This window comes from Macrotis lagotis, chromosome 3, assembly GCF_037893015.1.
Source record: "Macrotis lagotis isolate mMagLag1 chromosome 3, bilby.v1.9.chrom.fasta, whole genome shotgun sequence".
Lineage (NCBI taxonomy): Eukaryota > Metazoa > Chordata > Mammalia > Peramelemorphia > Peramelidae > Macrotis > Macrotis lagotis.
In genome coordinates, this window is record NC_133660.1 from 24781562 (window position 1) to 24804525 (window position 22964).

Below are 22964 nucleotides of genomic sequence, written 5' to 3' on the forward strand. Positions count from 1 at the left end.
GAAAAAATAAACAAAAAACAAATTTTAGAAAGTGAAAATCGAATGCTTCAGTCTTCATTCAGCCTCCATAGTTCTTTTTCCTCTGGGTAGATGGTATTTTCCATCACAAGTCTTTTAGAATTGTCTTTGAAAATGCTATTGCTGAGCAGAGCTAAGTATATCATCAATGCTTTTCTGTCTAGCTGGTTTGAGCTAGTTTCCTTTCTCTCTCAGCATTATCTGAACAGCATCATTAACTGGGTTTCCCTTTTCATTAACAATAACCTTTGATTGTTGCTAGGCAGCTCATGGAAACAGTAGCTACAGTGCTAGGCTTGAAGTAAAGATGAAGTGAATTAAATCCAACTTCAGACACATAGCTTTATGACCCTGGGCAAGCCCCTTAACCTCTATCTGCCTCTGTTTGCTCAACAATGAAATTGAAATAGTAGGATTTACTTTCAGGGCTTGTTGTGAGGATCAAGTGAGAGAATATTCAGAAAATATCTAGAGCAATGGCTACAACATAAAAACTCCTTCATAAATACTTACTATAACTGTGGAACTTAATAACCTGTACTAGAAAACAATCCATATTGGGAAGGAGGTGATTAAATTATGGAAGAAATAGAGACAAGATGTAGATTTTAAGGGGACACTGAAAATTGAACAAGGTGGAAGGAGTATTGCCCACTGTCATTTCACTGGTTCCCACTTCCATAAGGTTTATACATACATAGATGCAAAAGTGGGGGAGAGGGGTAGGAAGGCAAAGAGGGGCTAAAATAGAAAAAAATATCAGCAGGTAGAAAAAGAAGCCTGAAAGACAGGAAGTGGGAAGTTAGCAAATAATGAAAAAGAGCAGCAGAATGAATAGAGGAATGGATTTAGGAATGGGAAATCCTACTGCTGACAGTTTAGCCTATGACCACTGGAAATTGTCACCTTACAGATTCTCTGTTTCCTTTTCCATAAAACAAGGACAATAATATTCTCAGAACTTACCTCATAGGGTCATTGTAAGGTTTAATATAAAACAAATAAAGTGCTTTGCAAACTATCAAGTGTGATCTTGGGAAGTCAATCCCCTCACCTCAGTTAACCTCATCTGTGAAAATAAAGGGATCGGACTCAATGGCTTCTAAGATTCCTTTTCACTCCCTTCAGTCTGTTTTCTCATCTGTTAGGACAACTAGTTGGCATAGTGGGGATCGAGCACTGGCCTTGGAGTCAGGAAGACAGGAGTTCAAATCCAGCCTCAGACACTTTACTCTTACTAGCTATGTGAACTCAGGCAAATCGCTTCACCATGACTGCTTGGCATCCAGGGCCATCTCCAGTCATCCTGACTCATATCTAGCCACTGATCCAGATGACTCTGGAGGTGAAAGTGAGGCCAGTGACTTAGCACAGCACATCTCACTCAAATCCAATTCATGTGTTTGTCATGGCAACACCTCCCTGATGTTGTGGTCTTCTTCAAAATGAAGGACAAAACATTATTTCTCATTTATTAAAGCAAGAAGGTTGGATTCAATGACTTTTAAGGTCCCTTCAGCTCTAGAACTATAATTCTATGAAGTGCTATGTTGAAGGCTATTATCACAGTTATTGTTACCACTACCATGATTATTATTATAGCACTTTGAGGTTTGTAAAAGTTCTTTTACATATATATAATATTGTGTGAACCTCAAAATTATCTGATAATATAGGCACCACAAGTATATTACCTCTATTTTACAGAGGAGGAAACTGAGTCTCAAAGAAGTAAAGTGACTTCTCCAAGGTCACACATGTAGTAGTCTTGCCTAGCTTCATGTCCCAAGATCTTTTCATTGTTCCATACTGCTTCTCCACAAAAAAAAAGATGCTATTCTCCCCTGGAAAAGTTTCCCAACCCTTTTCCCCCCTCAAAGACAAATAGAAATGGAATAGGATGCAGAGAGGGGAAGAGTAAGTGGAAAGTTGGAAATGAATAAGAATAGAAGAGAAAGATGGAGGGAGGGAGTCACTGATTCCAGAGCAAGAGGACCCAGGTTCTTATCCAGACAGTTAATTTCATGATTCTATTCAGAGTCAATTAATCATTTGGACTAGAAGACTTCTGAGAACCCTTCCAAGATGGAACAGTTTTTTCTTCAAAACACCCATACTGGCCAAATAACCTAGCAACAAAGAAATAACCCCCCCCCCAATCCCTCACTATGAGAGAGAGAGAGAGAGAGAGAGAGAGAGTGAGTTATTCAGGAGCTAAGCAGATCAGAAAGTTTAAGATCTAGAAAGGACCTTGGGGACAACTGTCCATCCTCTTTTTTTGCCTCATCTACAGATGAGGAGACTGAAGCATAAAGACAAAGTGACTTCCTAGGACCATACAGCTACTAAGTGTCTGAGCTGAGATTTGAACCCAGAACAAGTTCACTTTCTCCTCTACATCACTGCACTTTGAGCTCCTCATCCAGAAAACCCAATACCCATTTCTACAGTCACGCCACCATTAACTTGGCATACTACCACTGAAGGCAGAACACAAACAAAAAACACATTTTTGTCAAGCAGCAATGGGCTTAGGGAGAGGAACTGTTTGTTTCATCATTATTTCTTTCAGAAGCAAAACTACTTGATTACTCACCTGTCTAGGAGTTTCTAATATTAAGATGAAGTTTTCGTTAAGGTAGCATGATTATTGATAGAATACAAATGACGTCTTTTTTCATTTGAGGAAAAAACATGAAAGCCAATATAATTTATTTAACACAGATTTCTTTTTTAATCATATCATAATATGATAATAGTATCCTGGAGCCAGGCTCTAAACTTAGTCCCTAAGGAGGAGTTAGAGGTGACTTTCTTTTTGCCCCTGAAGAGTGCTCTGTGATCCCACAGCCCTCGAAGTAGGGAATCCTCAATGTGGCGACCAAAAGGCAGCCCAACAATCACTTCTACAACATGCTTCCACTTAGGGGTCAATCGTTAGCATGCTAGTATGAATAAGGCAATACAGAGAGCATTAACATACTAAAATGAGGCTAAATGGGAGGCTAGCTGGAAGGCACCTGGAGGCAGGCACAGAGGAAGACACTTTCTACCAGGAGACCAGATCAGTCATCTTCTCCACCACAGAGGAGTAAAAGGGCTCTCTTATAGTCCCCAGAGGTGTCATCCTGCAACCCAAAATAACATTGTGAGACATATGAGTCACAGAAGGAGAGGAACCCCACACACACACACAAAAAGGGAAGAAAGGATAGTCATCTGATTTTTCCCCCAAGCAATCCATGTGTATGACTCTCAGTTTAGGAATGCTATAAGGGGTGTTTCCTCACCAAATGAGTTTTTTTAACTGTCTGACTTCACCCTTCTATGACTAAGACAAGATTCAAACCCAGGGCTCTTGACCCAGATCCAGAGTTATCCCAATATACCATACAACTTCTCAGCTTCTTAACCAAATATTTAAATACCCTGGATCTTTAATTTTCACAGGCTTAAGGCTGAGAGAAAAATAATGCCTTCTTTGGGGTAGTTGGGTGGTTCAGTAGATAGAGGGCCAGCCCAGGAGTAAGGAGGACCTAAGTTCAAATTTGGCCTCAAACAATTAATAATTACCTAGTTGTGTGACCTTGGGCAAGTCACTTAACCACACTGTCTTGCAAAAACCAAAAAAAAAAAGAATTCCTTCTTCAACTACCTCTATTCACATAACTTTAGATTTTTTTCATGAATTTACTATTGTTTTAAAAACAGGATTTGAAGGAAGAGATCATAGGAATGTCACATGGGAGCTAGATTTGACCTTAAAGATCATCTACTCCAATCCATTTGTATTTACAAATCAGGGAATAGGATCCAAAGAAGAGAAGGGACTTATCCAAGATCATAAGATGCCATTACCTTAATCATGGAATAAAGAGAAGTTGAAAAGTTCTTTCTAAATTCTTTCCTGATGTTGAATAGGTCTTTTTCACTCCTGGAAACTATGACTCTTATAAGAGTGTGGTCATCAGTGCCAGCTCCCTTTAAAAAAAAATTACATACAAATCAGACAGATTAAAGATTAATGATATAGAAAAGAGAGAGGAAGAAAACTTTGGATAGAATCCTTAAAATCCAAGTATTCCTAATTCAAAGATATGATACAAATCATAAAGAAAAAATATAGCTAAAAGTAGTCTTGGCTCCTAGGTAATATTTTTTGGTAATGGAAAAAAGAAGCATTAAATTCAGTCACAAAAATAGTCTATAGCTAGAGAGAGTAGGTTGTGATTTATTATCATGGAAAGTGAGACAAAGGTCACTCCCTTTTCTTTCAGTCTTCTCCACCCAGCCCATCCCTGGTGATGAATATATCAGACAAACAGGATGGGAAGAATTTGAAAGTTGTTTTCTCACCATAATCTCATTCAAATCATTTAGGAAAAAAGAATACTGAGCATACTAATCACAGCCAGGGCAAAAGTGATGAAACTAAGAATTAAAATGAGTTTATTATTATAAGTGAGCTGAGATTAGAATGTGTATATCGGAGGATAAAATAGTTCCAAGAACAACTCTGATTTTAGTCTGTTCATCTGCTACCTTCTGGTGCAGCCCACATGAAGGAATATGCAGTTCACAACCACTGGCTGACAGAGTCACAGCACTCTCCTGTCAGGGAGAGGCCTACAAACCACAGCATATGCCAGGGAATGTTGGACTGATATCCCAATAGTTGAAGAACAGCTATCATGAAAAAGTAATGCCAGATGGAGAGCAACAAAAAAGTAATATCCAGTGGGGAAAAGGTTTAACATACAGCAGTACGATGATATCAGCATCAGAGAAAGCTATGAGTTGCCTCTCCAAACATATGAAAGGGTCATGCACATTCCCTGTGTGTTTCTCAATAAAGATGCCCTGCCCACATATGTTGCCCACAGGAGTATGATCCACATGTGATCCCTATGCATTTCCATGCTTCCCATTGAGGGTGTTCTTAAGTGAGCCTGAGCTCCAGGTATCTAGTTTGGGGACATGGGGAGGGTGGTGAGAAGGGGACGTTTCTTATAATGCTATTTCATCAAATGTTTTTGCTTTGAATTCTGTAATCTCTGGCTAACTTTGAGGCCACCAAATCTAACACCCTCACTTTATAAATAAGAAAACACAAGTAGAGTGAAGTCAAACATGATTTGCCTATGGTTACATGGCTATCCCTTACACCACACTGGTAAGAACTCATGAACTGTGTGGCTTAACAGAGATGCTTACCTACAAAGTACTAAGAACCTGGGGTTGCGTTCTAGAAATCCATTAATGAAGTGAGAAGTTGGAGGAAGGGTAGGCATTACATAGAATTAAACTGGGAGAATTTTCTCAGAATAGGTAGTGGCATTTTTTAAAAACCAATCCCCAAAATTAGCCCTCTACTCCTAATCATGGCCACTCATTGGAACACATTGGCGTATAGAGCATTGATATCTACTTTGATTCCAAATGGTTATTCTACTTTGCTTTGAGATTGAAAATTCTCAAAGAAAATGGAGTCAAGAGAATCCCCAATGTAGCATCATATATATAAGAAAGAATTCTGAGTTTCAAGTCAAAAGACTTGGATTTTTTATCCAAGCTCACTCACTTAGTAATTCTGTCATTTTAAGTTAGGCACTTCCCATCTTTAGGCATTAGTTTCCTCATTTGCAAAAAGTGAGAACTGGACTATGACTTCTATGTTCTTTTCTACAGCTAAAATTCCATGATTGTATAAATATTATTGATTAATGTCACTTTATCAACTAAGCAATTTAGAAACTATTTTTCCGGTTTTAAAAAATAACTTCCTTCATAAAGAAATTAAACTGAATATTCAAGCATGTTTTGATAACAAATTTAAATCCAAACATAGCAGAAATAAATTTGGTAACTTAAAGAACAATAATTTAGCTATGTATTTGAAATAGAGAGAAATCTTAGAATCATGAAATTTAAAATTGTAAGGCTCCATTAAAGATCATCTAGCTCATTTTCCTCACTAAACTCAAGGAGAAATTGAGGCACAGAAAGGTCATCAGAGCATAGGTTTAAAGCTGGAAAGACCTTACAAAGTTCTTGAGTGCAATTTCCTCATTTTATAGAAGATGAAACTAAAGCCCTTCCTCAAAAATCACAGAGACAGGAAGTGACAGAGCTAGGATTCCAATTCAAATCCCATACTCTTTCCACTATATCACATTGCCCCTGAAGTGCATCTATACAAGCTAAGAAAATGTTTAGCTAATGAGTTGAAAGAGAAGTAGAGATATTGCAATTAGAAAGAAAAATAAATCCTAAAGGATATACATACCTTCATGGCATAGTAGAGCGTCTCAGCAAGGTAGGCAGGTACGCTTCGGACGGACTTTACTAACAAAACAAATAAGAAGATGAGTCAGGTGCCATTGAGTCTTGTTTTATTAATTCAAGTCCTTAAGTTATTACAATACAAAGGTCTGTGTCTGGTGGTTCCCCATTACCTCTAAGATCAAATAGAAAACATTTAGAGCCTTTCACAACCTCATCCAATCCTACTTTTCCAGTCATCTTCCATATTCCTCCCTTCCACAAACCCTATGATGTATCAACATTAACTGGCTGGCCATTCCTTGAATACAATTCCATCTACCACCTCCAGGTCTCTGTTTTACCTGTCTCTCAGACCTGGGAGGCTTTTGTTTTTTCAATCATGTACAACTCTCAATAACCCCATTTGGCAAAGATAATGGAGCAGTTTGCTGTTTCCTTCCAGTCCATTTTATAGATGAAGAAACCAAGGTAAATAGGATTAAATGCCTTCCTTGGGTCAGGCAGCAAGTAAGTCTCTGAAAGTAGATTTGAACTCATGAAGATGAGTTTTCCTAACTCCAGACCTCATATTATTCACTGCAGCACCACCCAGCTGCCCCTCCTCACCGGTCACCTCTTAGAATCCCTGACTTCCTTCAAGTCTCAGATCAAACATTACCTTGTTTTTGGGAGACCCTTGTTGGTCACCTCAGCTTCTGGAACCTTCTTCCTTCAAGACTACTGCTCTAATCTTGCACATACTTAGATATTTACATGTTACCTCTTCATCTTGAGATGTATCCTCATCTTTCTTTGTTATCTTCAGTAAGTGCTTAATAAATGTGTAATGATCATTCAATTGATTGATCCTCCTGGAGTTAACTGAAGCATTGGGTCTTAGTAGTGAACTTGAAAAATTAACAAGAATCCTCTCTTAGAAGTCTTGGTTTTGGGGCAGCTAGGTGGCATAGTGGCCCTGGAGTACCTGAGTTCAGATCCAGCGTCAGATACTGCATAATTACCTAGCTGTGTGGCCTTGGGCAAGCCACTTAATCCCATTGCCTTGCAAAAAAAAAAAAAAAAAAAGCTAAAAAAAAAGTCTTGGTTTGGTCTTGGCTCATGACTGATTGATACCAGGATCCCTCATCAGTGCTTCCCGAGGAATTCTGGGACCTAAAACAACTTGTATGATGGGAAAGCCAGAGAGAAACTTTAGATCTCGGGTGCTTCCTTTGCACCATTCTCCAATGGGGAAAGCAACCTGGAGATTCTAAAATTTTGCATAGCAGAATGGACACCAGATTGAGAGGAAAGAAGATAGTACTGAAAACTGAAGATAATCAAAAAAGGCTTCTTGTAGGAGGGAATAATTGGATGAAGACTTGAAGGCTGATCAGAGATCACATAACTGATGAACTATTTGGAGCTGAGTCATTTGAAGTCACTGAGTCCAACCCTCTCATTTCACAGCTGAGGAAACTGAGACTCAGAAGGGGTTATCTTCTTATTAATAAATGCCTAAGATGGAATTCAAAACAACATCTTCCTGACTCTAAGGTCAGAGCTCTATCCACTACATACCACTGAGGAGGTAGAGGTGAAGATGGAGCCCATTCCAAGAATTTTGTATTGATGGAGAGTTATGAGGCAGAGATCTGTCTATTAAATTTTTTTTAGTTTAAGCATTTGTTCCTCAGAATTGTCTGGATTTAAGAAAGTGATAGGAAAGAAGTTAATAATACAAATTAAACTTAAAAGTATTCTGGGGGCGGCCAGGTGGCGCAGTGAATAGAGCACCAGCCCTGGAGTCAGAAGTACCTGGGTTCAAATCCAGTCTCAGACACTTAATAATCACCTAGCTGTGTGGCCCTGGGCCACCTTTTGCCTTGAAAAAACCTTGGAAAAAAAAGTATTCTGAGCATTTTTTTCCCAAAGAGTCAATTATTAAAATTATACACCCCTGGGCAGCTAGACTGCAGTGGGTAGAGCATTGGGTTTGAAATCAGAAATACTCATGTCCATGAGTTCAAATCTGTCCTCAACCAGTTGTGTGACCCTGAATAAGTCACTTCACCCTGTTTACCTCAATTTTCCCATTTATAAAATGAACCAGAGAAGGAAATGACAAATCACTCCAGTATCTTTGCCAAGAAAATCCCAAATGGAGTTACAAAGAGTTATGACTGAAATGAGTAAACACCACGACACTCCTGGTTATAAAGCATATTAAAAGGTCACTAAATGAGGGAAGAAGAAAGAAAATTTCCAGTTGACCCAAAAAGGGACCAATGCAGTGAGATGGTCACTATCCTCTGAGCAAAGCCTTGAATGAGAAATGGAGTGCTGACTAAATTCTCGATCATGTTACTCACGGCTATTCATTTCCCCACCTAAAATATCTAGTGATTTCCTTCCACGATACTTTCATTGCCAATGTCTGGCACATGGGAAATGCTTAATAAAAACTTGCTGATGGATCTAAAACTATTGTATATCAACCCCCAGAAACACTCTAAGATTACCTACCGATAGCAAGGAGCAGCTGTTCCAGGTGCCCTGATGTTTCTCGGTCAATGGTTTCTTCAATTTGAAATCCTGATATCGTCATGTATTTATCAAAGACTGAAAAACAATGGAAGTTTTCACTTTAAACAGGTAACTATCAGATGCTGGCAAGTGCTTTAGGATTTAAAAAGTGATTTCCATAAATTATTTCAAAATAATGGATTAGGAAGTTATCAAGATTCCCTGCAGTTATCTTTGGGTTCCAGGTAGCTTCTGGATCACCACTCTTTTCCCAATAATATTGTCCCTAAAAGACTACTGGAAGTACAATGAGATCCATGCCAACCATAGTTGGCATACCTTTTAATCACCCTCTCAGCAATATTTCAAAATAAATATACCTAAGAGGAATTCTTGGCAATTCCTCTAAAGTTAAGAAATTAAATTTCAACTCACTAAACTAACCATAAGACCCTCCAAAAGTAATTTCTCTTTTTACTAAAATAGATTTAGATGGATGGATGGATGGATGGATGAATGATATAGATAGACAGACAGACAGACAGACAGACAGATGGATGGACAGACAAAGATAGATAGATAGATAGATAGATAGATAGATAGATAGATAGATAGATAGATAGATGATAGATAGATTGATCATGGATTGCTAGATAACATATATAGAGGTAGTTAGAAGGATGATATAGATATTAGATTATAGATAACAGAGAGAGATAATAGATAGATGAAAATAAGATAAATAAAAGGATGAGAGATGATGGATTGATAGCAAAACATAGGTGAGCTAGATGGACAGATACAGATAGATAGATAGATAGATAACTAGATAGATGGATAACTAGCTAGAAACACAGACAATGTGAATCTCAAGTCCACACGCCTTATCTTTGTCACATCATATGTTGGGTAAAGAGCACTGATGTATCTCATTCAGCCCCTTCTTTGCTATGAATAAGCCTACCACCTTACATTCAAGCCTGCTCTGATGCATCATAGGGTAATAGATATGGAGTTCATAGGGCCTTACAAAGGCTCTCTATTCATCCATCTCATTTTACAGATGAGAAAACAGAGGCACAGAGAGAAAAAAATATTTGTAATTGTAAGAGAACTTAGAGATATCCAGTCCAATACCATAACTTTACAAATGAGGAAATTAAAGCACAGAGAAATTAGAGGCAGGATTCAAACCTAGATTCTCTTAAATTCAAGTCCAGCTTTCTATCCATTACCCAACACCACTTGTTAACATAGTGAGAATCACTTAACTTCTGGGTGTAAACTTTCTCACCTGCAAAATGGGGACATTTGCCCTTCTATACTCATAAAGGAGTTGTGAGAATCTTTGAAAATCATAAATTATTATTAATATTCTTGGCATTAAAAGATAGGTTAAATGATTTTCACTATATCACAGAGTTAATAAATGTCAGACCTGACTACTGAACCTAGTGAGGATGAATGATATCATGCAAAAAAGGGATGAATTTAGTATCACAATAGCTGAGATAAAATTCCAACTGTGTTACTTTAAGTTGAGTGGCTTGGGGAAAGTTGCCTCCTATCCATGAGATACATCAATAAAGAAAGGATTGGACTAGAAGGGTTCTCATGTCATTGCTGGCTCTAAATCTAGAACTAATGAGATCCCACAAATCTTCGTAGACATGTGACCTGCAGATTCCAAATCCAGGACTTTGTCCATTGCTCACCCTCTTACCACCCCATTCCACCAATCTCCATTCTCCCTATCCTGGACATTTCCATCATCTAAGAGGCACAATGAAAAGGAATTATTTGAAAATTTAAAAAGAAATTTTTACTTTAGGTCATTTTAGCAAACCTAGAAATACAATGTTACTGAGTCAATTCTTTAAAATATTCCAATTAAGTCAAGTCCTTTGAAAACTGTGAAAAATCTTTAGGCCTCATCCTTTTTTGACTTACCCCTTCTTAAGTGAGACACATTGCGTGTTCCCAGAATGGTGATGAACTTCTCTTCATCAGTCCCCCATTTCAGTTCCCCAGCTTGAAAGAGATCCTGTTAAAATTTTAGCAAAGAAAAACTCATTTCAATCCTTATATATCTGGGGCTCTTTTAAAACATGGTTGTTTTAAAGACTTTCAAATTATATCTCTATCTGTTCATCTTTACCTCATTATGCCTAAGAAATGACAAAAAAGGACTATTTTGGAGAAACCTAAAGAAGACCATCATGAACTGATGCAGAGAGTAGTGAGAAGAACCAGGAACACAATCTGTTAACAACAACATCCTAAAGACAAACACCTTTAAAAGACTCAAGGATTCGACTCAATGCAATGACCAACCATGAATCAAGAGGACTAATGATGAAGCATACAACCTACTTCCTAACAGAGAGATAATGGACTTAAGATAAAGACATAAAATTTTTGGACACTGTCAACATTAAATCTGGATATTATGTATATTTATGAAGCAGCTAGGTGTCACAGGAAGAACAATGTAAAGCCTGGAACTAAGAAATTCTAAGTTCAAATCTGGCCTCAGCAATTTAACATATGACCCTAGGGAAGTCACTTTACCTCTGGTTGCCTCTATTTCCTCATCGGCAAAATGGGGGTGATAATAATAGTATCTAACCCTCCCCCCCCCCCAAGGGTTGCCATAAGGATCAAATGAAACAATATTTACAAAGAGTTTAGCACTATAGCACGTAGGCACTATATAAATGTTAGTTATTATTTACTACAAGAGTTTCATTTTAGAGCAGTAAAGAATAGATGTAGGAGACTTCAAAAGAGAAGAAGTTTGGAACAGTTCTAGTGAAGAATGAATGAGAAATTAAACTGATTGAAGAGAAAGATTGCCTTGTTGCAGTGAAGACCTAGTGGAGATTACACAGATTTGCAGGACACCTAGCCAGAATCATTGCATGACCTCCTTCAGTTCCATTCAGCAATTGGACAACTAGAAGCAAATGGTGAGAAAATTAGGTGGATAGAGCACCAGCCCTGGAGTCAGGAGGACCTGAGATCAAATCTGGCCTCAGATATTTAATAATTGCCTAGCTGTGTGACCTTGGGCAAGTCACTTAACCCCACTGCCTTAAATAAATTTAAAAAAATTTTAAAGGAAGCAAATGGTGGGAGCTGTCCAATATTGAGGTTTGACAAAGGAAAATACAGGGATAGAAGGGGGAGAAAGGGGAAAAGACTTGAGAGCAGGCAACCACAAAGAATGGAATTGGATTGATGAGATGGCAGAGACTGCAGAAGGAGGAAAGTCAAACCAGAGCAGTCAACAAGTCAATAAAAATTTATTAAGTGTCTAGCAGACTAAGTGATGGGGATACAAAGACAAATAACAGTTCTTATTCTCCAGAAGCCCGCAGTACATGGGGGGAGGGAACATGCAAGCATGTAAAGCGATTTAAATCATATAGATAGAGAAATTAAAGAATATCAACAGGGAAATGACACTAGAATCAGGAAAGGCATTATAGAAGGTATTTGAAGGAAGTCAGGAGGGAGTGAATATCAGGGATGAGGCAGCCAGAAAAAAATGTCTGGAGGTGAGAAATGGAGTGTCAGTGCAAGGTGGTATTTTCATCAGATAACAGAGGAGAAGGACTTGTCCTTCTGGGGGAGGGACCAGAGTTACTGAGGATGATTCAGATTAGGAGTAAGACCTAGGGAAAGAAGGAATCATAATAAGATTGTGATCAAATTAGAGGATTTCAGAAGTTTGGTTGGGTTTTTTTTAGGTTTTTGCAAGGCAAATGGGGTTAAGTGGCTTGCCCAAGGCCACACAGCTAGGTAATTATTAAGTGTCTGAAACCAGATTTGAACCCAGGTACTCCTGACTCCAAGGCCAGTACTTTATCCACTATGCCACCTAGCCACCCCGAAGAAGGTTCTTTTAAAGACAAGACCCAGGTGTAATAAGAGACCAATGGAATTTTTTTGAGTAGGTCAATGAGTGACATGATCAGACTGATATTTTAGAAAAATAATTTGGAAGATGGGTTGAAGAAGGAAGAGATCTGAGGTAGAGAGATCAAAGAGGAGGCTTTTTCAATTATTCATATGAGAAGTGACTAGTTCTAAGGTAGAGAAGGGGACAGATGGGAGAGAAGTCATGGGGATAAAACCAGAAACAGCTATGTGGTAAAGTGGATAGGGTGCCTGACTTGGAGTCAAGAAGACTTGAGTTCAAATCTAGCCTCAGACACTAATTGTGCTATCCTAAGAAAGTCACTTAAATTCTGCCTCAGTTACCTCATCTGTAAAATGAGTGTATGACCTCTGAGGTCCTTTCTAGTTAAAAATGTATGAAGCTTGAGGCAGCTAGGTAGTTTAATGTATAGAATATCTGGTTTGGAATCAAGAGGATCTGAGTTCAAATGGGAACTCCCTCAGGCACTTATGAGCTATGTGTCCCTAGGGAAGTTGCTGGCCCTGCCCCCCCAAAAAAATGTATAATGCTAAACCAAGCTAAGAATACTAGTTTGTTTAAATTCAAAAACTGAGACCCAGAAAGGAAGGTCCAGGCCTCTCTCACTTGCAAAGGAAAGGACTGGACTGCTCTTCTGAAATCCCAGGCTCTCCTTTTCTCATTCTCAGCTCCCTAGAGGCCCTCGAAGGGGAAAGAAGTAATTTCCTGAAGTTCCAGGTAAAGAGCAATCCTGGGACCAACTCTGACAGCTTGATTCCCCCCTCCCTCCCCTCTGCCATTAGCAGTCTTAAAGATATTTTGTGCATAGTCTATTGGCTTGTCTGTGTCCACCTTGCCACCAGCCCAAGTAGAATGGAAGCTCCCTGAGGGCAGGGGCTGTTAGACTTCCTATCTTTGTATCTTTTTTATCCTAATATAGGCCCTGAGTCACGGCAAGTGATTTTGAAATATTTGTTGAGTAGAATTCAAATGGATTCCCAGTCAGATGCTTCCTTTTCTAAGCCCGGGGCAGGGAGTTCCACTACCATTCAGAAGAAGCAGCCCATTCCTCTGGTATAGCAAGGAGAGTCTCCACTCTGCTCATCGAAGTTCTCTTTAAAAATTAGGACTTTATAACCAAGCACAGAATTTTTTCCATGTTAGTACTATCAGGCTTGGAATCAGGAAGACCTAAATTCAAATCTGGTTTCAGACACACCACTAGCTATGTGACGCTAGGCAGGTCATTTCACCCTGTTTGCCTCAGTTTCTGCCTCTATAAAATGAGTTGGAGAAAGATATGGCCAACACTCCAGTATTTTTGCCAAAAAAAACTCTGAACAGAGTCACAAAGAGTCGATCCTGACTGAAACGACTCAACAACAATACTCAAATATTTAATATTTTAGTAGGACTCTCTTTCCTCTATTCTTTTCGGAAAAGACAATCAATCAATCACATGGATCCCAAACCTAAGCAAGTCCAGGCAGATAAACAATCCTTTATCTCATGCCCAGTCAACCAAATGTTAGTTATTATGATTATTCAGCAACTTGAGGAAGTCACTCAGGGTCAGTGACAGAAGTGGGGACTAAGCCCTACAAGGCCCCTAGCCACTCCCTTCATTATGCTCCCTCAGTTCAGAGGTAGTGAGATGGCAAAATGGATAGAGGGTTAGGCCTGGGGTCAAGAAGACCTGAATTCAAAACCAGTCTCAAGACACCAACCAGTTGAGTGATCTGAGAAAATCATTTAATGTCTCTCTGCCTCAGTTCCTCAACTGTAAAATGGGGGATAAAATAAGATACTGGCAAAGCATTCAGTACAGTGCTGACTACAAGTAAATGTTTCCTAGATTCTGGTTTTCTTCCTTCCTCTGCTCGGTCTCTATAAAGAGCCAGAGTCCTGGGAAATGGAGGAATACAGTGGGTCTTTCAGCAAGTGATTCCCACTCCCATGTCTCCCAAGGGCAGCTAGGTGATGCCAGAGTACAGAGTCAGAAAAACTCATCTTTGTGAGTTCAAGTCTGGTCTCAGACACTTGCTAGCTGGGTGACCCTGGGCAAGTCACTTAACTCAATTTGCCTCAGTTTCCTAATCTGCAAAATGAGCGGGAGAAGGAAATGGTAAACCACTCCAAAATAACCAAATGAAATCACAGAGTCAGACCTACAGCAACAACCCCTCTCTCCCAGTTGATATAGTTGCAAAAAGCAAAGCCAGATAATAGAAATATGTAAATGTCAAGTGTAAATTATAAAAATTATACCTCTGTCCTGGGTCCTATAACAGAATGAGTAGTTTGTATCACAGAGAGAGTGAGGTTTCTGCAAGCGTGACAGTATAGGTAAAGGTCTGACTCTGGTAGGGATTCGCCTGGCAACCTGAGGTCCTTCCAACTCTATTTAGTTTCATTTAAAAATAAACTTTCTGAATGCTATTGTTTAGTCATTTTTAGTCATGTTTGAATCCCTCACTTTACAGGTGAGGAAATTGAGGCCTAATGAGGAAGAATGACTTGCCCTTGGCCACACCATTAGTGTCATAGGCCACATTTGAACTCAAGTCCTTTGCTTCCAAAGTCAATCCTCTTTTTTTCATATTGTGCTGCTTCCTTTGTAAACACAAATAATCGAAATACTATGGAGGCAATGATTGTGAATGAGAGTATACTGGAAAGCAGCTGCTGTGTTCTAATAAAGTGTATCCTGTGGTCAGAAAGGCTTATGCAAACCAGATTCAGTCATGGGGGTGTTCCCCAAAACCCCCTTTTTGGCTCCTGTCCCAACCCCAAATTCTCCAGAGAAACTCTGTCTCCAAGACAAGTTTCAGATTTGTTCCTCCACCCAGCCTTCTGCCTCTTATTCCTCCAGGCCCCAGCCCCTGACAGGGTCCAGGAATTGCGAGAATGTCTCTTGCCTCCAGGAAGCCAGTTTAGGAATTCCTCAGCTGGGTGGTTCCACTCTTTCCTCTTCCCTCTCCTCTAGTCCTAGCCAGGGCCTCATAAGGGTGGGAGGTGATTTCTGGGACTAAGCGGTGGCCTTCTGGGGCTGGGAAGATAAGCAAGGCCCTCATCTTCCCCAGCCCCAGGCCAAGTACCTAAGTCCTCTCTGGCTGGAGCCCTGGCCCTTCTCATAGCTGCCAGCTCCTATCTATAACACTTGTAGCTTGTCTGCAACTGTTCTGGCCAGTCTTCCATGGCCTGATCCAGCTGGATCAGAGGACTCTATTGTTTAACAACAAGCAAACTAGGGGAGGGAGCTTTGAGCCCATGTCAACCCCCAAGATTAACCTAGCTAGCACTTGCTCTAGAGGCAACCAATCTAAGACCTCTTGACTTCCCCTGTAAACTAATGGAAACCACTGGGTCTGAGAAGGGGGTCTCCCTCCCCTTCTAGCTCCTGGAATTCTCATGAGGCCTCCTCTGATAGCTCTTCCCTGTTAGTTTTTTCTCTTTTTTTTTTTGTGAGACAACCGGAGTTCAGTGACTTGTCCAGAGTATCAAATGTTTGAGGCTGGATTTGAACTCAAGTCCTCCAGTCTCCAGGGCTAGCACTCTTTCTACTGTGCCACCTCTCCTTCTTTTGAATACCTTACTTTGTATTGTACTATAGCTTTGCCTTAGTTTGTATACACTTTCTGCTTATTTATCTGTTTATACATTGTATTCTCCCAGTAGAATGGCAGCCATCTGAGAGCAGACCCTCTTCTGATTTTGTATCTTCAGGACCTAGACCACTGTGGATATATAGAAACTGAGTCTAAGGTCCCTTGTGCTTCAGATGCTCTTTTTGATCTCTAAAGGACAAAAAAACTGCACAACTCTGTGTTTCTAATCAGAGGTTCTTCACCTGAGCTCCATGAACTTTAAAAAAATCATTTTGGGGGCAGCTAGGTGGCGCCGTGGATAGAGCACTGGCCCTGAAGTCAGGAGGACCTGAGTTCAAATTCGGTCTCAGACACTTAATAATGACCTAGCTGTGTGGCCTTGGGCAAGCCACTTAACCCCATTGCCTTGCAAAAACCTAAAAAAATAAAAATCATTTTTCATCATTGTATTTTCAATCTTTTTCCTTTGTCATCCTATTTTAGTTTATGAATCTACAATCATAATCTGAGAAGGGGTTTGCCAGTTTCTCCAAGGGGTAGAAGGGGTCCATGGTACAAAAGCTCTGCTTTCTGGGGACTTGGTTATTGAGACTTCAAATCTGCTGGGTTAGCTTGTTGGCTCCCCTCCTCCCTGGCAAGGGTACCTCACAAACTCTCACCCTCCCAGTCTTAGCTAGAGAAGTTCTGGCAAGATCTCAACAGGAACTACCAAAGATGGCAGTGATAGGCATGGCCTAGGGAGGTGACTAAAGCACACAATGCCCCCATTGGGGCCCACATTAGAAAAGGCAGGCTGGAGGATTTTTCCAATGTAATTCGATATGGAAACAGCCCACTCCTGTAACATGAGACTCCTGGATGTAGAACATAATGTTTTGAATCTGTCTTCACTGTTTTAACTCTATGAGTATCTGAGGAGTCTCACTTAGAGTAATAATGAAACTTTGGAGCCCTGAAAACTCCCAAAACTCCTCCCCACCCCTGCCCAGGCTCTCATGGATGGGCAGATTGTATAGAACCGATGCCACGGCATTGATGCCTTCAATAGGGTTCAGACACTCCCCCAAGGAACTTCATGAAATAAAGCATTCACTTTGAGCACCAAAGGAGTTGGTGGCTTAAAACAAGGAATGTATTTATTTAGGCAGTGCCAAGAGGCAGATGGAATGTCCTCGCTGATAGGAGTCCCAAGATTCTTTCAGTAAATATGAAGGTTTAGAGGTGTATAAAGGTTCTTTCACAAGTTTGGAAGAAGGAAAAAAAAATACAACTTTCCCTCCCTGCTAAGAGTAGCTGCATTTTGCTAGTCTGACAGTTTGCCAAATTTGGTCGTATTACCACCTTGGGGGAAAGGAGAGGGCAGGTGTGAGCCATGAGCTCAGGTCATCTGGGCCTACCTCCTCATATTACAAATGAGGAAACAGTCCCACAGAGAAGGGATTTACCATCACTTAAGTTCAAGGACTGAAAGGAATCACAGAAACCATGTTGGACACCTGAGCAAGTCCCTTAAACTCTATTGGCCTCAGTTTCCTCATCTGTAAAATGAGAATCTCTATAATAGCCCTTACCTCCCAGGGTTGTAAGAATCAAATGAAAAAATAATTATAAAGTAACTAGTACATTATAGTAAATACTATATAAATGTTCATTATTAAAGTGCTAGTACCTAGCATCTAAGTTCGTAATTAGTCCTTTCTCTCCTTTCTTCCTTCCCTCCTTTCTTCCCTTGTTCCTCTCTTCTTTCTTTCTTAACCTTACCTCATTCCCTCCTTCCTCCTCTCCTTTCCTTCTTGCCTCTCTCCATTTATTCCTGCCTTGCTACATTTCTTCCTTCCTTCTAGGACTGAGTTTCCTTATCTTTTCTTACTTAATTTCCTTATCTTCCTTTTCCTTCTCCTAGGAAGCCTACATCTGTGAGCCAACAATTCACTGGTTGATCCGCTGCCTTCCCAACAGGCAAACTGTGCGTGTTGACTGTTGGTTTCCAAGCATCTCTCCATGCTGCTCCTAGCTTATTTAATTTCCCCTATGGGAAATTAGATGTTTTGTTGCCATAGGTGTATGCTCTAACTTCCAAATGGCCTGTTATTAAGACTATTTTTGTAGCCTGATATTCAGTACACTGACTCCCTCATCATTAACCTTCTACTTCAATTTACCTGCCAGTAAGCAAGCGGCCACCCAAGGGGGGCCATGGATAGAAAACGGGATCTGGAGTCAGGAAGAACTGACAATCTTACTGTGTTAGGCCAGTCACTACAACTGTGTTTGCCTCAGTTCTTAATCTATCCAATGGGGATACACTAGAGAAGGAAATAGCAGCCCACTCCAGTATCTTTCTGATAACAACAAAATGGCCAGCCTTCAAAGAGCCAGTCTTCACCTACCTTGGCATCTTGTTCCACTAGGTCTTCATTGAGTCCATTATCGGAGTCTCGATTAGCCTGTAACAGAGTCAGGAAACCACAATGTTAAATCACAGTATCAGCTAGGATACTGACCTCCCTCCTAAACCAAATCTCCCTGAAAGGGAAATAAGATACAGATACGTGTTGGGGAAAGAAGAAAAAGATAGCAATGAATTAGCACAGCACACGAATTTGGTGTAAAGTAAGGGAAAGAAGTTTGGCTTTTAAAATATGAATTATTGCAGATTCAAGTGAAGAGAATTAGAGGGATAAGCACATTGGTCACATTGATGCAAATGAAAGGAACATGAAACATGGCCCAATTCTGATGAACTGCCACAGCCATGCTTGGTTCCAAAGAACAGAGGAAACACACCTCTTTCTTTTTGGTAAAGACATGCAAAAACAGGGGCAGTTAGGTGGCACAGTAGATAGAGTATTGGCCCTGGAGTCAGGAGGACCTGAGTTCAAATTCGGCCTCAGACAGTTGATAATTACCTAGCTGTGTGGCCTTGGGCAAGCCACTTAACCCATTGCCTTGTTAAAACAAAAAGCAAAAAAGAAAGAAAAAGAAATGCAAAAACCAGTCAGGAAGATCTGGATTCACATTCAGCCTTATACTCATATTAGTTGGATTAGCCTGGACAAGTCATTTAACCTCTGCCTGCCTCAGTTTACTCAATTCTAAAATAAAAATAATAATAGAATCTATCTTGTAGAATCAAGTGAAATAATAATTATAAAGTACTGACAGATAGAAAGTACTCTATAAATGTTTTTATGATAATTAGTATTAACTATTATTATAAAAATTAACAGGCCAGACCTGATGCCCTCTAAGATCCCTTTTTGGTCTTAAGAGATGAGGAACTGGAAGAGAGAGGTCACTTTCATAAGGTTGGGGGTGGGATGGTGAGAGAAATTAGGGGAAGGATTCAAGTTGAGCCTTGAAGGAAAAGAAGCCCTCCAAGAGCAAGGTTTGGGATGGTATAAGCAAAGAAGTATCTCAGAAGCATTCCCCATCCCCCACTCATGCAAATCATCATCCCTGTTTGGACTCTCACAATTTGTCCTGTATCATGTTAGATGTTCATCTTCTATTTTGTCATCTAACAAAACATGGTAGATAGTTCATTGCCCCTACTTGATTAGAATCCAAGCTCCTCAGAGGGCAGCTAGGTGGTGCAGTGGATAAAGCACCAGCCCTGGAGTCAGGAGTACCTAGGTTCAAATCTGGGCTCAGACACTTAATAATTACCTAGTTGTGTGGCCTTGGGCAAGTCACTTAGCCCTATTGCCTTGTAAAAACCTTAAAAAAAATTTAAAAGACTCTAAGCTCCCTGAGGACAGAGACAGGTCTTATATCAAATGTCCCAAAAAGTCTTAGTGCAGTCTAACTTAATAAAGCTTTAATAGTTTTATTTGAATAATAAACTGCATAGTTCAGAGACCTCTAGCAATCCAGTTCTTTCTCACTTTTGCATCAATTAAGTAATATTTATTCACATGTGTGATTTCATAACCCCCAAGAGAACATAAACTCCTTGAGGGCAGGAATTATCTTTATTTTGTCTTTGATCTCCAACACATACCACGGTACCCTGAAAATAACAGGTATTTAATAAATGTCAGATTACTTAATTGAATTAGATCTCTAACCTCCATAGTAATGCAATAGAAAAGTGCTAACCAATAATTTTTCATTGAATGCATGATTCATAATCCACAGTTTGGGGGAAGAGTAGCAGTGTTGGGTCTCCTATACCATCCCTAATCATACCATCACACAGCCCTGTAATAAAATCAGCCAGACAAGAGAGCTACAGGGGAAAGAGTGAACTGACTTCATGGGATTTGAATGCCAGCTCCGCCCCGGGCTTGAGCCAGTCTCTAAATTTCTCTGGACCATGGTTTCTTCATGCATAAAATGAAGAGGTTGACCAGATGGCCTCTGAGGTCTTTTTCAGATAGGCAAAGAGACCTATGGACATCCTCATACACATGTAGTTTGGTCATTTGTACATTATCATAGACTCTAGGTACAATCACATGCCACCTGTAGTTTTGTTAAAGATTGTCCATGATTTTATTGGTGGAGATACTTCCTCTACAGATTCACATCATGGTCCCTCTCTGTCCCTTAGTAGGTCTTTATGAGTTGTCATGGTCAAAAGCATCTCTAACTATTGATCCCTATTGGATAATGAGGTTCTCTTCACTTAGCGATACTGGTCCCCAAAAGAAAAAGACAAGTTAGTCAGTGTACCTATTAGACCCTTTCTACAATGGTAGGATCTTCCAATCCTTGTTCTCCCATGACATGGCCTTCAAACATTTAAATAGTCCTTCTTTCCATAAGGACCATGGGAAGGCATTTAATACAAAAAGATGGCTATAGCCATTGATCAAAGAGATAACCCCAAATACAGAAAATGAAGCAAGACTTCAGAAACACAGGCATTTTTTTTAGAAATATAATAGATTCAGATCAGCATTGCTAACTGTATAGAGTTCCTCATCTCCCCCTTTATCCTTGCCAAAATATTACCTGCAAAAGAACCACCAGCATCCTCTGGTAGTACCCAGAAGTATCCCCAATGACATCATCCTCCAGACTGGAGCCATATTCTGCAAGAAAAAAAATTCACATGGCTTATCAATGTCACATAGCAAGAGAGCCTCCATTTTGGAGGAGAACAAGATGGTGAGGAACATGTCATAGAAGGTAACTGAAGAACTTAAGGGCATTGAGACTGGGAAAGAGAAGACTTGGAGAAGCTATCATATGGAGGAGGGATTAGACTTAGAATCAAAGTGAGAGATAGAAGACCATGGCGGTCATCAACTCACATCCCACATTTTCCAGTGGCAGGGACATTAAGCAGTTTTCCCAGGCTCACATAGCCTGGTCACTAGTACTTGGATAGAAACTAGAGTGATGAGTTAAGGCCAGTTCTTAAGATGTAAAGCTGAAATACTAAATGATAGTGATGCCCTGGATAGAAAAAGTGAAAATTTGATGAGGAGAGGATTCAGGGGAAGAAAAAATTAGTTCTTTTTGAGTCTTCAAAACCAAAGGAAGATCTAGTCCAAGATGTACAAAGGCAATTGTGATTGGAGAACTGGAGCTCAGGAGAAAGACTAGAACTAGATAGACAGATATTAAGGTAGTGTCATGCTGCATAGCGCACTGGAGTCAGAAAGACCCAAATTTAAATCTAGTCTCAGACACTAGCTGTGTGGCCTTGGGTAAGTCACTTAACCCTGTTTTTTTTTTTAGGTTTTTGCCAGGCAATGGGGTTAAGTGGCTTGCCCAAGACCACACAGCTAGGTCATTATTAAGTGTCTGAGGCCGGATTTGAACTCAGGTCCTCCTGACTCCAGGGCCAGTGCTCTATCCACTGTGCCATCTAACCTCCCCTTAATCCTGTTTTCCTTGGTTTCCTCATCCATAACATAAGCTGAAGAAGGAAATAGCAAACCACTCCAGTATCTCTGACCAAAAAAACCCCAAGCGGAACCACGAAGTGTTGGACAACTAGAACTAGAACAACTGAATAGCACAGAGATAGATATCTAGATATACCCATACACATATATATACATATATATATATCATATCATATAATATATATAAATATATGTCTGTGTATATGTACATTGTGTGTGTTATTATATATGTATATTTCAGAATCATCAACATAGATGGGATCCTGGAACCCAACGTATGGGTGAGTTTATAAAGAAAGAGGGTATAGAGGAGACAGAACAGGTCAGAGTTCTGAGTTAAGGGGCAAGAAAAGAATAAGAATCCGGGAAAACAGACTGAGGAGCAGTCAGACAAGTAGAAGGAGATCCAAGCAAGTGATAAAAATATCATGAAAAACCAAAGAGGAGAGTCACCAGGAAGAGAGGGTGATCAAGTGTCAGCAGCAGAGACATCAGGAGGGAGGAGACTTGGGAAAATAGCTTTGGATTTTGTTAATCAAGAAAGATCATTGTAACAACTTTCAAAGATTTAAAAACTCTAATCAACACTATGACCCATCCTTATTCCAAAGCATGGGAGATGAAGAATTCCATTCATCTCCTGCTAAAGTTGATGATACACTGAGACACAGATTTCAAGATATTTGAAGAATTCATTTTACTTGGCAAGGCATATTTGGTCTAAGGGTTTGGCTGTTCTTTCTTTTCCAATAGAGAGGAAGGGTG

The 22964-nt window shown here is 39.9% G+C and overlaps 1 protein-coding gene across 2 annotated transcripts in view; it reads right to left on the bottom strand.

Annotated features, from left to right (window-relative positions):
* Positions 1-2727: 2727 nt before the first annotated feature.
* Positions 2728-22964, bottom strand: part of ANXA5 (annexin A5) — a 55110-nt gene continuing 34873 nt past the window's right edge. For both annotated transcript variants that reach the window (XM_074228337.1, XM_074228336.1), the window contains 7 exons: positions 21298-21377; positions 18729-18785; positions 10759-10852; positions 8809-8904; positions 6305-6363; positions 3877-3999; positions 2728-3146 (listed from right to left, as the gene is read on the bottom strand). In XM_074228337.1, the coding sequence (XP_074084438.1) occupies positions 3084-3146; positions 3877-3999; positions 6305-6363; positions 8809-8904; positions 10759-10852; positions 18729-18785; positions 21298-21377 (572 nt within the window). In that variant the 3' untranslated portion in view covers positions 2728-3083. The remainder of the gene's footprint in view (positions 3147-3876; positions 4000-6304; positions 6364-8808; positions 8905-10758; positions 10853-18728; positions 18786-21297; positions 21378-22964) is intronic.